The sequence below is a fragment of the Carcharhinus amblyrhynchos genome, chromosome 8 (genome assembly GCF_965287045.1).
Source record: "Carcharhinus amblyrhynchos chromosome 8, sCarAmb.v2.hapA, whole genome shotgun sequence".
NCBI classification, from domain to species: Eukaryota; Metazoa; Chordata; class Chondrichthyes; order Carcharhiniformes; family Carcharhinidae; genus Carcharhinus; species Carcharhinus amblyrhynchos.
Window position 1 is genome coordinate 90604189 of NC_137331.1, and position 16202 is coordinate 90620390.

A 16202-nucleotide genomic window follows, 5' to 3' on the forward strand; every position below is an offset into this window, starting at 1 on the left:
TATTTCAGTGATATGAGTGATAAACTGTGCTGTGCCGTAAAATGGCTACAAAATAAACGTTCACTGGAACGTATGGTGGTGTGGGAAGAATCTCCTTGTGCCACATGGATTTGGGCACTGCTTGGTGCATTATTTTGCTTAATTGTTAGCCCCCTTAGCCATCCTTGGTGACGATTGATAGAAACAGGGCACTCAGCTGATTGAGTCTGTTCCCCATTTTAAGATGAGATGAGGATTTTTTGTTTCTCTGAGAGTCATTAGTTTTTGGGACTTTCTTCCCCAGAGAGCAGTGGAGGTTGTTACAGATTTTTGATAGAGAAGAGAGTTGAGAATTATAGAGGACAGGCAGGTAAGTGGAATTGAGACAATCACCTATCAGCCATGATCTTATTAAATGGCAGAAAAGGCTCGAAGGGCCAAATGGATTACTCCTGCCCTGAGTCCTGTGTTCCTAACTGACTGATGGACAGCTTCTCTGGCTGTGTGTGAGCACAAAGCATTCTTTGCTGCAACATTTGAATATAGGGCACCAAATCTGCTTCAAAACGTTCGTCATGGAAATACCTGAAAACTTTGGGAGATATGGTATTTCATCATCTTTATTTTCATTGGCCCAAAATGACCTGGATATGTTTCTAAATTTAAATAAACGACTGCAGTTCTCCTTTGAGGTGCTTTGACAGGCTCGAAACCCTGCAACCATGCCATGTATCTCACATCACAAGCGATGAACCTCCAGTGGAAGGAATCCTTCCAAATCTTTAAAATCAGTTTTTGCCTAATTTTCCAAATAATTTCCAAGATTTTTCCGAGGCAGTGGAAGATCGTAAACTTCACTCAAGTTCTGGCCTGCAAAGTGATGAATTGTTGCTATGAGGGGGGACCCTGACAGGCCGATATAACATGAAGTGTACAACACTGAGATTTAGCAATGTGATCTTGTGAATTATTTGATGATGTCCACAGTGTGAACATTTCAGGACCTATCTTTCCATATCTGACCCTGGACAAAAAAAAGCGATGGCCTAGTGGTATTATCACTAGTCTATTAATCCAGAAATTCAGCTAATGTTCTGTGGACCTGAGTTCAAATCCCACCACTGCAGATGGTGGAATTTAAATTCATTTAAAAAGTCTGGAATTAAGACTCTACAGATGACCATGAAACCATTGTCGATTGTCAGAAAAACCATCTGATTCACTAATGTCCTTTAGGGAAAAAAATTTGCTGTCCTGACCTGGTCTGGCCTATAAGTGACTCCAGACCCGCAGCAATGTGGTTGACTCTCAACTCCCTTCTGAAATAGCCTAGCAAGCCACTCTGTTCAAGGGCAATTAGGGATGGGCAATAAATGCTGGCAAGCCAGCAACACCCATGTTCCACTAATGAATAAAAAAAATTTCGCTAATACCAGGCATAAGTAGGAAATCTTAGTTCTTAATCCAAGGAATGAGAGCCCAGTTCATCCAATCCAGCTTGATGTTTTTTTGAACACACAATTGTTGCTCAGTGTGGCTGATTTGGATTAATTTTTACCACTACTGTGGGAGTATAACCAAAATACTGCTGATGTCATTTCTCTGATTTGGACCACATCAATGATATTTCTTGGAAACGTTTCAAAATGTGCAAGATGTTTTTGCACCGTATTAGCGATGGGACACCAATCATGGAATTTTAGTCCAGAGCATTTAGTCAATTTCCTCTTGATGTTACTAGCAGATTGCACCAGAGATACAGAGTTTAACCCCAGTTGGAAGTGGATGAGTGTACATTATCTTGCCTTACTGCTACCACAAAGATGCATCTGTATTCATTAGAATCCTAGAGGGTCTCACAGAATGGTAGAATGGAATTGGAACATTGCCTTCAAGAATACCACTATTCACATTCCAAAAATCGATAGTATAGTGGAACAAAATTAATCACTCAGCTTGAGCTTTCCATTCCCTCCTGTATAATTCGACAGACTGAGGGCAAACACTTACCAGAACCCATGGGATTTCAGTTAAAGCTCCCTCACAAAACAAGCAATATCAGAGGACTGTAAGGTTTAGCGGTGTCCAAAATATCAACTGATTTTCTTCAAGTATAATCTTTCTTTGGGTTTTTTAAGTTCTCTTCCCACTTGATTTTTCCTCATTCTTTTATGGTAAAACTAAAACCTGAAGAACACAAGAGATAAATAAAATCCCAGGTTTGTTTAAATTGGTGACAGTAGCTGATGTTACCGGCCCTGTCTGAATCTTACTGCACACTTACTTTTCACTGCAATTGTGAAAAATGGGGAGGACCACAAAAGTGCTTCACCCTCTTTTATTTTAACAGCCATGAAACCCCCTCTGCTCCACTATCACAAGCTGCATTTCATCCAGGAAATTCTTTCTATCTATAAAGCAAATAGCAATTACTTGTTTTGCAACGTTTGCAGCTATTTACACTTTTGATCAATTCTGGTGCACAGAATGGCACTGGCAAGGCACCTGTTAAGTGTACTAGCAAACACACCCCATATCAGCCTCAGTCACACAGAGTTTTGTTATATATTTAAAAGTGTTGCATGTTACTTAGAGTTCATCACATGGAGTAGAATCCCTACAGTGCAGAAGGAGGCTATGAGACCTATCGAGTCTGCAACATATCTCCAACAGAGCATCTTACCCAAGCCCTATTCCTGGAACCCCACATATTTATCCCACTAATCTCCCTAACCTGCACATCTTGGGATGCTAAGGGGCAGTTTACTATGGCCAATTCACCTAACCTGTACACCTTTGGACTGTGGGAGGAAACCAGAGCATCCAGAGGAAACCCACGGGGAGAACATACAAATTCCACACAATCACGCCAGGCTGGAATTGAAACTGGGTCCCTGGTGGTGTGAGGCAACAGTGCTAACCACCATGCCAATGATCATGATTTGAACATGATTTGATTGGGATGTCATTAGGGTCTTGCTATGGACTTACTTTTAGTTTGGAATCTTCACTTTAAGTGAATTGTGTCATGTGATCAAAGGACAAAGAAAATTACAACACAGCAATAGACCCTTTGGCCCTCCAAGCGTGCACCGACCATGCTGCCCATCTGAACTAAAACCCCCGACCCTTCTGGGGACCATACCTCTCCATTCCCTTCCTATTCATGTATTTGTCAAAACATCCCTTAAAAGTGAGATCTGCTTCCATTACCTCCCCCGGCAGCAAGTTCCAAGAACCCACCACCCTCTGTGTAAAAAACTTGCCTCATACGTCTCCTTTCAATCTTATCCCTCGCACTTTAAACCTATGCCTCCTGGTAATTGACTCTTCCAACCTGGGAAAAAGCTTCTGACTGTTCACTCTGTGCATGCCCCCCATAATCTTGTAGGCTTCTATCAGGTCTTCACTCAACCTCCATCGTTCCAGTGAAAACAAACCAAGTTTCTTCAACCTGTCCTTATATCTTTAGAGAGAGTAACCAGGCAACATCCTGATAAATCTTTTCTGTTGCCCTATCCAAAGCCTCCACATCCTTCTGGTAGTGTTGCGACCAGAATTGAACATTATATTCCAGGTGCGGTCTAACTAAGGTTCTATAAAGCTGCAACATGACTTGCCAATTTTTAAACTCAATGCCCCAGCTGGTGAGGCAAGTGGTTCAAGATGGCAGCACACGATTGCCTTTTCGAGGTCAATTAGGGATGGGCAATAAGTGTATTTTGTCATAAGATCCGTACTGTGCAGAAGGAGGCCGTTCAGCCCATCAGGAGAGCATTGTACCCTGGCCCACCCCTTACTCTAACCCCGTAACCCCATACATTTACTGTGGTTAATCCATCTAACCTGCACATTTTTGGGCACTAAGGGGCAATTTAATATGGTCAGTCCACCTAACTGCCCATCCTTGGACTGAGAGGAAACCAGAGCACTTGGAGGAAATCTCACATCAGCCTGCAGCAGTACACAGCTCTGCAGGACTGATGTTCTGAAGCTTTTTGGCAATGTGTATCATGTTCACACATGCTTACAATTAATAAATGAGCCCAGAACATGTTTTCACAATCTCTGATGAAAGATTGGTGCCTTTACATCATTAGAACACACACAATACTTTTGCTCCTAGTTCCTTTTCCTGAATGCATCACTTGATAGCAAAATCATAACTGTTTCTTTGCTCAGGTCAAAACTAAAATTGCGGCAAACTGTACATCTTAAAAAGACCAATACTTTTGACACCAGTTCAAAAGAACAGTTACAATTGAAGGGAGTGGCATCAGCCAATACACAGCAGTGCCCTGGTGATTGTGTAATCTGTGTGGCTTTCAGCTTTTAACACACTTGCTCCTTTGACCATTTCATTGAAATGCATTGATGTCTTCGAAATAGGTGTGGCCTTACAATAATATATTATTTTCCCTCCGTGTGACAGTAAACCAATAAACAAAGGAAAGAATGCAGGAACAGGTCCTTTGGCCTTCCAACTTGTGCCCATCTTGATGCCCTAACTAAACTAAAAAAAAACCTTCTGCCCTTACTTGAATCTGTCTATTTCTCCCTATTCATGTGCCCATCCAGATGCCTCTTAAGTGCTACTTATTGTGCCTGCTTCCACCACCTCTTCTGGCAATGCATTCCAGCACTATCTGCATGAAAAATGTCTCCCGCACATCTCCCTTAACTTTCCCTCCCTCACCTGGAACCTGTGCCCCCTTGTTATTGACCCTTCCACCCTGGGAAAAAGTCTCTGACTATTCACCCTGTCTACGCCTCTCATAATTTTGTTGCCCTCTATCAGATCTCCCCTCAGCCTCCCACTTTCCAGTGAAAACAATCCTAGTTTATTCAACCTCTCTTCATAGACAGTATCTGAAAACCAGGCAACATCCTGGTGAACCTTCTGAGCACTCTCTCCAAGGCTCCCATGTCCTCCTGGTAATGTGGTGACCAGAACTGCATGCAATACTCCAAATGCAGCCTGACCAAGGTTTTATACAGCTGCACTGTGACTTCCCACCTCTTGTACTCAATGCCCCAGCTGATGAAGGCAAACATGCCATATGCTTTTTTAATCACCTTGGCCACCTGTGCTATCATTGATCTGCACGCCCAGATCCCTTGTATATTAATGTTCCTAAGGGTTCTTCCATTTACAGTATAATTCACCCCTAAATTTGATCCTCCAAAATGCATCACCCCACATTTGTCCAGATTAAACTCCATCTGTCATTTCTGTGTCCAAGTCTCCAATCTATCTATATCCTGTTGTATCCTCTGACAATCCCTGGCACTATCAGCAACTCCACCCACCAATCTTCATGTCATCCACAAACTTACTAATCAGACACCAACATTTTCCTCCAGATCGTTTATATATACTACAAAAAACAGAGGTCCCAGCACTGATCCCTTTGGAACACCACTAGCTACAGATCTCCATTCTGAAATACACCTTTCCACCGCTACTCTCTGTCTTCTATAACCAAGCCAGTTCTGTATCCATCTAGCCAGTCCACCAAGAACCCCACGTGATTTTAGTTTTTGGACCAGTTTGCCATGCGGGACCTTATTAAATGTCTTGAAAGATGATTTTCTGCATCTGGCATAGATAATGAGGGTAAACGAGGAAATTATGGTGAGCTCATGGCAGTTTCCCATTGCTGGTTGGTGTTACCATCCATTGGCATATCCACCAATGGAAGAGTGGGAGGAGGAATATTCAGGCCCTTGAATCTTGTACACATGCCATACCAACATTTTTCATTTTTTATCTTCGGTTATGTTTGGGCTATGGACGCAAAACTTTTTCTAACCAAGCTTGTTGTTCAATTTTTTGTTATGACTAACCCATTTACCTTCAAGACAAAAGAGTAGGGGAGGGAAACCAGGAAACCTATTCATGTAATGGAAATGCAATCCAAGGTTCATTTATCTACATATGACAAATTCCCTCCAGTGAAGAGGTTGCTGAAGTCTAACATTGGAAAGGTTCAAATTGTAAGGGGAATATATGCTGGTTCCTGAAAGGGAGTCGCACAAGTTATCCATCCTATTTAGCTGCTAACAATTTGAGAATGACTGATTCCCAGACAGAAACATGAATTATCTGCAAATGCTAGGAGGAAGAGACAACAAGAGATCATTTATTTTGGCCAAACTAAACTTGAAACAAAACAAAAATGACTAAGCAACAGATAAGGGTGACAAATAATATTATAATAATTCATTGCGTCCCTTATACTGCATGAGTGGATTATAAAAGGGGGCTAACGCAACAAACAGAAATATCTTTGAAGCAAAAGCAGCCCGGGCATAATTGGTGTTTATTAAATGCAAGCTTAGGTTGCAGTTACACAACATTTAGAGATTGGATCAATCAGTTTGCTGTTGCTGTCAAATGAGGGTGGAGTAGATTGTCAGCATTATATACTGCTTTTAAACACTAAAATAAATGCAATGTAAGCTGTTTATTACCACTGCCTATGAACTCTCCACAACAATACTAAAACAAAAGAACAACACAGCACAGGAAACAGGCCCTTCGGCCCAACAAGCCCGTGCCGCCATTTTAACATTGTGAGTGCCCTCTTCTACCTATGACCTTTGTCTACGCCTATTGGACTCCACAATAAAGGAACCATAACCAGATTGAGGGACAACTAATTTAGGGACAATTTGTTAACACCACTCAGCCTAAGAGCACGTTTTTGGGATATGGGAGGAAACCGGAGCACCTGGAGAAAACCCACGCAAGCACAGGGAGAACGTGCAAACTCCCGCAGACACTGGCCCAAATCCATGTATCTGCACAGCAAACAGTGATAGTCACTGAGCTGTCATGTTGCTCGTCAGCTGGTCCAGTTTAAGCGTGCACTAACAGCGTGAAGCACTAGGCAACTCTCGAAGCAACATCCAAGAGCAGCCCTCGCATGACCCACCGCGTGTATGCCCCTTGTTGTACAACAAGGCGGACCGAATCACCTGTGGATTAAAAAAAAAGACGTCAATCAACATGCACAACTTATACAGACATTCACGGAATCCCCAGAAGCTCAAGACGTAAGACAAGTGAGCCATAAAATATGTTGGATGGTCCATAGGAATCAATGATTCCCAGGAACGTCCTGAGCTCTTGATCCTTATTTAGAACAACCTTTTGTATCCCTCCATCTCTAGTCCACTCATGTGCCTATCTAAGTAAGCCTTAAACAACTCTAGCGTGCCTGCCTCCAACACCCTACTTGGCAGTGCATTCCAGGCCCCCACAACCCTCTGTGTGAAAAACCTCCGTCTAACATCTGAATTACACCTCGCCCCCTCACCCTAAGCCCATGGCCCCTCGTAATTTTTGTATCCAACCTAGGAAAAAGCTTACCACTATTCACTCTATCTATACCCTCCATAATCTTATACACCTCTATTAGATCTCCCCTCATTCTCCGTCTTTCTAAGGAGAACAGCCCCAATTTGCCCAATCTCTCCTCATAGCTCAGTCCTTCCATACCAGGCAGCAACCTGGTAAAACTCCTCTGCACTCTCTCCAGGGTCTCCACTTCCTTCCGGTAGTAAGGCGACCAGAACTGGACACGGTACTCCAAATGCGGTCTAACCAACAAATGCAACATTAGACGCCAGCTTTTATACTCTATACCCCTTCCTATAAAGGCAAGCATTCCATAAGCCTTCTTCGCCACCTTCTCCACCTGTACTGCCACCTTCAAGGACTTGTGAACTTGCACTCCTAGGTCCCTCTGCATTTCTATACTCTTAATAGTGCTACCATTTATTGTATAACTCCCCCTACATTATTTCTTCCAAAATGCATCACCTTGCATTTATCTGGATTAAATTCCATCTGCCATTTGTCTGCCCAATATATCAATGCCCAGTATTAACATTACAACAAGTCCTCCAAGTTGACAGGAGCTCCTATTAAAAGTAGATTGCCACTAACCCACCCTTATAAATGTAGCCATCCACAAAATGTTCTTAAATTAGAAAAAAATGAACTGCACACAGGGGGCTGCCATAGTGCACAGTAGTTAGCACTGCTGCCTCTTAGCATCAGAGACCTGGGTTCGATTCCCGGCTTGGGTCACTGTGTACGCGGAGTCTCCCTGTCTGCTTGGGTTTCCTCTGGGTGCTCCAGTTTCCTCCCACAGTTCAAAAGATGTGCTGGTTAGGTGCATTGGCCATGCTAAATTCTCCCTCAGTGTACATGAACAGGTGCTGGAGTGTGGTGACTGTGGGATTTTCACAGTAACTTCATTGCAGTGTGAATGTAAACCTACTGAGGTGACACTAATAAATAAACTTTAAACTTTGTGTAAATAGAGGAATCATTGTGATGACTTATGGAGTTAAAGCATCTGACTTGATGCCATGATAGTTGCCCAAATGTCACTATGCCCAAGCAGATTATAACAGAGTGACATTTGAGATATATTTGCAGAGATTGCTATCTACTTGCGTGCATTATGTCATCTACCCTCCACTCTAGTTAAATATAAGAATCATAACTTTGAAGAAGACAAAGACTTCAAAGAGCTGACTGTTCCAGATGGATTATGTGGAGCAAGAGAGGGAGAAGCAAATCAGTGAACAGAAAGCAACAGCTGTACTCTCCTGCGGAGCCGACAAGTATATGAACAGGAGTAAGCGTTCAGTCTCTCGTGCTTTTTCCTTCATCCACTGAGTTTCAGACTGATCTGTATGCCGAATCCTTTCATCCACCTTGGCTCTGTATTATATAATAACATTGACTAGCAAAGAAATATCAGTCTAGGGTTTCGAATTATTAATTGCTCTCACAGCGACTGCTTTTTGTGGGAGAGGATTCTGCTATTCTACCACCCTTTGCATGAAGAACTGTTTCCTAACTTCCTGAGTTGTTGAGTCAACTTGATTACTTGGCTGAATAATATAACATGTTGGAGCAAGTTGGGGTTTTGCACTAATTTCTAGGTGTCTGCAAACAATAGTGCTTCAACACCACTGTTCATTTCACATTTGATCAGTGCAGAACTTGCAAGGTACATGAAAGAATGCGTGTCGGCACGGCAAATTGAACGCCTTGCAGGCAGTCGGGAATTGGTTGACTCGGTTGGCTGGATTTCCAGTGAGGATCAGGGTTCTTTCCCTGAGGGGGGTTCCAAACCTGCCTTCTTGCCCTGTCTGTGGTGGCAGCTGTGGCACTGTGGGTTAAACCTCCCTCAGGCAGAGAACTCTTTGATCAGAACAGTACTTGCAAAATGCTGCAAAGATTTTCATCCAGTAATGAGCTCCCCATCACTACATAATCTAAATCTAACAACTGGAAGAAGGGAGCAATTAATTTGATGAAAGAGTGTAAGAAAATCTAAACTAAAGCAGTTGAATGATTATGTGTTAGCTATCTTACGTCATAAGGGCGGCACAATGGCATAGTGGTTATCACTGCTCCCTCACAGTGCTAGGGATCTGTGTTCGATTCCGGCCTCAGGTGACTGTGGGTTTGTGTGTTGTCTGCGAGGCTTTTCTCCAGGTGCTCTGATTTCCTCCCACAGTCCAAAGATGTGCAGGTTAGGTGGATTGGCCACGCTAAATTGCCTCTTAGTGTCAGGGGATTGGTGGGGTAAATGCCTTGGGTTACGGAGATAGGGCCTGGCTGGGATTGTTGTCAGTTCAGGCTCAAATGGCCTCCTGCATTGTAGGGATTCAATGATTCAATGAAAATCCAGTATTGGTATGTGAGGTTGCTGCGTTAGCATCCTAGAATAAGAAGATTTGGAATAATCAGCTTTTAGTTCACAAGCAAAGTGCTATTCAGGTAAGTTGAAGATATATCTTCTAATCTCATGCTACGCAGTATTGCCTTGTTATATTGTGAATATTCTAGTCAAATAATTTATCTGATTTAGCAGCTATTGAATATTCCTGACAGATGGTGTCGAACCAACAAAAAAGGAAGTTTATTTAAACTATTTAGAACGGATTATCTCAATAATTATTAATACGGTGCTGCTTAATCATTGTTTTGTTCATTCTGAATGAAAATCTGCTACTTAAAAATAAAAATTTATGCGACTATGGAAAAGAATGGATGGACAAATGGGATAGTTCTTGCAAAGAGCTATACAGGCATGATGGGCTGAATGGCCTCCTGCTGTGCTGTAAGATTCTAGAAGCTGTTATCCCTGATACTGACAGTGCCCTCCAGCTTGTGTGAAATGTAGTTCCAGTATCTTGTTACAGTCCTTTCCAGTTGTCAGTTTTCTCACCAGATCTCGCAAACAATAAATGAGCTAAATGACCAGTTAATCTTTGTGCATTTTGGTGCTGGGCATTGAGTCGGGGCCACCTCCCTTGCTCTTCTTTGAACAGTGCCATTAGCATATTTTATATCCACCAAAATGGTCTTTGTTTGGCATCTGTGAAAGCCAGTGGCCCCATTGACCATGGACGCCATGTTGTAATGGCCACTAAATCCCCCAAAAGGCCAAAGACAGGATTTGCACCAGCAAGATTTTAGTTTGGGATCTTCCCTGCACCCCCATCCAATGACGTGATCAGGCTCACCCCCAGAAAGGATGGCAAGTCTGATTTGCATATTTAATATTCATTTACATTTAATTATAGGGCCCAACTCCACTACTTCTGCCCACACCATGTCTTCTCACCAGGCCGGTGTGACATCGTGCCAGTGAAAATCACTTCTAGTTTCAGCAATGAAAACTATTCACAATGACCATGCCAACTGGGTAAGAAAACATGGTGAGAGACATGGCCAGCCTCCTGTTCGTGCCAACCTAGCAGTGCCAGTTAGGCACTGCAATCCCCATTTGGAAGGGGATCCCCTTATGTGTGTTGGTAGGAGACGGCCTGTGAGGACGGGAGCAATGACAGTGAGATGGAGATGGAAAGTGACCATCACTAAGATGTGGGGAAGTATATTTTAAATGCAGGTTGGGATGTCCTTTAAAGGTGGCACCCCAATCTCTGTGCAACCCACTTTGCCAACTCTAGAGTGATGGCACAAACCATGCCCCAGATTTTCTGAAGTGCATAGAATATCTGGTTAGCTGTGTTTCTGGAGAGATTCATGCAGGTTTTCAGTCAAAGCCTGACACTCTAACACATTTTCACCCAGTATCTCAGTTAAGGAAGCATTCGTTGAATCCTGTACTGAAGTGTTAGCGGATACGAACTTGAGAACACCAACTTCTAATTCAGAAGCCAGTGTTCTAACCATGCGCTAACCTGGCATTAAAGAGTTAAATGACTTTAATTTTAGTTTACTTTTCTTTACCCACAGTAGTATCAATGTATCTTGACCTCAGCTTATTACCTCTAAGTGGTTGATTTTGAATTAATAATGTAATTTTCTCCCTCTTTCCAGCCTCATGTTTGGAGCACTTGGAGAAGCTTTACTGGTTTATGCTGAGAGAAGTCGAGCAGAAATAAAGGGATGAATATGGTGCCACATATCCGGATACCATGTATCTTCTTGTCTAGAAGTCCATTTCTCAAAGAAAATGATGTACAGACTACAATTTTCAATAGAAAAGCAGATTTTGCCGTCCCACCTTACTACAAATGCACATGATTGAAGAACACATAGATAGCTCAGTGATGAAGATCTCAACTTGAGGCCTTGGACAACATTTTTTACTGTACCATGTGAGAAACTAGGGGGGAAGAAAATTTAATTGTAGCTGATGGCAACAGTTTGTGTGTGTGTGTGGGAGGTGGTTGAGTAGGGGTGGTTGTATATGTGTGTGTGTGTGTATGTGTCTATCTGTGAGTATGTGGGGACTGAGTGTGTGTGTATCTGTGTGGGTTTGTGTGAGTGTGTGGGGACAGCGTGTGTGTGTATGTGTGTATCTGTGTGAGTATGTGGGGGCTGAGTGTGTGTGTATCTGTGAGTGTGTGTGGGCTAAGTGTGTGTGTCTGTACCTGAGCGTGTGGGGACTGGGTGTGTGTGTATCTGTGTGAGTATGGGGGTTTGTGCATGTGTATCTGTATGAATATGTGGAGGTTGTGTGTGTGTTTTGTGTGTGTGTGTATCTGTGTGTGGGGGGGCTGTGTATGTGCATGTTCGTGTGTGTGTGTGTGTGTGTGTGAATCTTTGTGAGGGTCGTGTGTATATATATGTGTGTGTGTGTGTGTGTATACCACTTTTAGCTTTCCCTTCTCATGCTGGGAACTGGAACACTGCAGTCAATTCACAACAGTAACAGGAAATGTAGTTTTCTTCTCTGGATCCCTAGTCCTGTGAGAAGGGCTGAGAGAGGATTACTGTGAACAATGCAGCAACACAAATAAAGACTATTTCAATAGATTGTGTTTCTTTTTCCCAGAGGTACAAGCCTGAATATGCTTTTTAATAGACTTTCTCATTGAACTACAGTCACCCTTGAATAAGATAGAGGAAAACTGCTAAGAGAGCTGCCATTCTTGAGTTGTATGTCTTTTAATTCCAGGTCTGCTGCTTTACATGAAATATGAATCAATATATTTCAAATGAAATTGTGCAAGCCAGGTTTAACTTTCCATTTATTTCTCATAAGTATGCTCTTCCTAGAACTGATTGCATTTTTTTTAGAAAGTTTATTTAGTAGTTGCAAGAAAGGCTTACATTAACACTGCAATGAAGTTACTGTGAAATTCCTTTAGTCGCCACAGTCTAGTGCCTGTTTGGGTCAATGCACCTAACCAGGGCATCTTTCAGAATGTGGGAGGAAGCCAGAGCACCTGGAGGAAACCCACGGAGACACTGGGAGAAATTGCAAACTCCACACAGACAGTGACCCGAGCCTGGACTTGAATCCAGGTCCCTAGTATTGTGTGGCAAAAGTGCTAACCACTGTGCCATCATGCCACCCCCTTCTAAGTAAGCTTGTATTTAAATAGAGGACAGTTATTAACAGTGCAGCCTTTTTAACAATCAAAACAAAAGGCAAAACTCTTATGGTTCACAAATACAGATGTTAAGCACCCAAGGGTAAAAATGGATTGTCATGAGTTAAAAATTCACTTGCAGATTTTCACCCATCCCAAGCTTTGTTCACATTATTTGCTAGGGCAGCTGAATCGGAGGCTTGTAAATGTATGTAAATCAGGGTCTTAACAGTTAGGATGGAAACTGAACTGACCTGAGGGCTCATGCAGCAGAGCTCAGTGTAAAACTTAACGTTGTGGGGCCTGAGATACAAGAAATCTCACAAAGAAAGTTTGGGCCGTTTGCCACCCTGAGTTCACTTGTCCTACCCTGGGATCACTGCTCACCTGGCCTGACTTAGAGATCATAGAACCCCTACAATTCAGAAGGAGGCACTGACTCTCAGAAACAGTCTCTTCACCTGGCCCTATTTCCATAACCCCACACATTTACCCCGCCACTCCCCCAACCCATAGATCTCGGGACACTAAGGGACAATTTAGCATGGCCAATCCACCTAACCTGTCAATCTTTGGACTGTGGGAGGAAACCAGAGAACCAAAGGAAGCAGACCTGGGGAGAACATGCAAACTCCACACTGTCACTTCTTGGCAAGGCAACTCCCTGCCAGAACCCAATTTTTATAGATCCACAGCGTGGTAGCCCTGTTTGCCAATCTCAGTGGGGAACTGGTTCAAAACATGTTGACCAAAACTGGCTATGCACTGTCGCTCACAGACAGTAGCTGTGCTTCCTGCCAACTTCCCACCCAGGAGATAGTATACCTCCTTTAAGATTACTATTTATTCATGTAAAGCATGTAACTTCAGGGAGAAACAATGGTAATGTCACCAGACTTGGTCATGCAGAGGATAAACACTGAGGACGTGGGTTTGAATCCTGCCACAGCAGCTAAAATTAAAAGCTAGGGAAGGAAATAGTGACCATACAACCATTGCAGATTGTTGTATAACTGCTTCTTGAACAAAGGAAATAGTGACCATAAGACCATTGCAGATTGTTGTATAACTGCTCCTTTAGCAAAAGAAATAGTGACCATAAAACCATTGCAGATTGTTGTATATTTGCTCCTTTAGCAAAGGAAACCTGCTGTCCTCATATTTTGGCCTACGTGTACCTCCAAACCCACAGCAATATGGTTAGACCATAAGACATAGAGGCAGAATTAGACCTCTTGTCACATCATGGCTGATATTTTTCTTGTCTCCATTCTTCTGCCTTTTCCCTCTAACCCCTGATCCTCTTATTAATCAAAAACCTATCTATCTCTGTCTTAAAAACACTCAATGATCTGGCTTCCACAACTTCCTGTGGAAGGAATTTATAGTTGACTCATAACCAGCCTCTGAAATGGCCTTGTAAGCCACTCAGTTGTACTAAAGTGAGAATGGAACTGGATAGGCCACTTGGCAACTGCAAACCCAGCCTTGTCAGACTTGGAATGTCTTCTTTACTGACACCTAGAGGCTTGTGCCAAAATTGGGAGAGCTGTCTCAGACTAGTCAAGCAACAGCCTGATGTGGTCATACACAATTACATCTTACAATGAATGTTCCAGACATGACCATCCCTGGGCATGTCCTGTCCTACCAACAGGACAGACCCACCAGAGGTGGCAAGATTGTGTTATATAGCTGGGACGGAGTTGCACTGGGAGGACTCAGCATCAACAATGAACCACATGAAAGCTCATGACAGCAGGTCAACTGGGGCAAGGAAACATTCTGGTGGTTACCACCTTTTGCTCTCCCTGTCCCAGCTGATGAAGGAGTACGCCTCCATGTTACACACTTCTTGGAGGAAGCACTAAAGGAACAAAATGTACTCTGTGTGGGGGACTTCAACGTCCATCATCATTAGAGGCTCAGCAGTGCCAGTAAAGGCAAAAGCAGCATGTGGTAGACAGCTGATCTGCAACCAACTGATCAGATCTAAGGTCTGCCTTCCTGTGGTGAATGGTAGTGGACAATTACATAACTAACTGGGAGAGGAAGCGCCATAGAAATTGCCATCCCCAATGTTGAGGGAGCCCAGCGCATCAGTGCAAAAGACAAGGCTGAAGAACTTGCCACAATCTTCATTCAGCAGGACATGTCGAGTGAATGATTAACATTGGCCTCCTCCTGAGGTCCCCCAACATCACAGATTCCAACTTTCAGTCAATTTAATTCAGTTGCTCTGATCTGAATGTTTTCATGGCGGATTCCCTTAAGGTATTAATCTTTCATATGCTGGATGTTGACTGATCTGCTCTGCATTTCTGTTTTAATGGCAAACCCCAAGGGCTCATTGGATAAGTTCCTGATGAAGGGAGGTGCTGATCAATGAACTGACAATAGCTCCTTTCATATCCCCAGGACATCCCAACACCTTACACAGGAATTCAATTATTTTTGTAGTGTACTCTCTTCTGTGCTGTATACAAATAAAACAACCAATTTGTACCCAATCAAATTCCTCCTTTTGCAAATTCTCAATCTGTTCTGAATTGCCAAACAGAAAATGCTAACTAATTTATGTGATATTCAGATCATCTTTTTTAGTTTAATAAATGAATAATGTGATATATGAATTTCAGTGCCGGTGTGTTGCCTGGTATGTAGGCTGCAATCCAGCTATTGGCAAGACTACATTGAAAAGCATGTCCACTTGCCCATTTGCAACAGAGTACTGACCAAACTCAACCAACCCGTGCTTGCAAAATTCAGAACATTATGTCCAACGTTCCACGATTGAACCACAGGAACTGAACAATCCTGAGTATGCTAAGAATTACACTAACAACCAGATTAAGATTATTAGTCAGCCTCCCAATGCAGCTCACGTATTCTTGCTGGAAGCTACATATATTCATACATAAGGACCTGAGAAAGAACAGCCAGAATTCTCCAACCGTTCACACCCCGCCGCTGCTGCCAGCAAGACTGGAGAAGTTGGTACTCAGCCAAATCTCTGTTCACTGCAGTGGAACAGGAGAATCTCAGCCAGGGGTGAGGCTGGAGAATCCGGCACAACATGTCCAGACATTAACCCTTTTTCAATTAACAAAAGTTTGGGCGACAAACCTGATGCAATCCCCATGGCAACATCTTGACCAATCAGAGCATTTTTTAAAAAATTAAATCATTCTCTGATGCATTCTCCAAGGTAACGACTCAACTAATTACAATCCACTTGCCAACCAATCTTTTCTTATCCTGCATAAATTATTCCCTTTGAAATTTGATGTTCTGATGAGTCCAAGACAAAAAGCTTCAACAACTCGCCTTGTTTTTCAGCATTA

The 16202-nt window shown here is 42.8% G+C and overlaps 1 protein-coding gene across 2 annotated transcripts in view; it reads left to right on the forward strand.

Annotated features, from left to right (window-relative positions):
* Positions 1–12296, forward strand: part of slc35d4 (solute carrier family 35 member D4) — a 155569-nt gene extending 143273 nt beyond the window's left edge. For both annotated transcript variants that reach the window (XM_080194459.1, XM_080194461.1), the window contains one exon: positions 11357–12296. In XM_080194459.1, coding sequence (XP_080050585.1) covers positions 11357–11429 — 73 coding nt within the window. In that variant the 3' untranslated portion in view covers positions 11430–12296. The remainder of the gene's footprint in view (positions 1–11356) is intronic.
* Positions 12297–16202: the final 3906 nt, after the last annotated feature.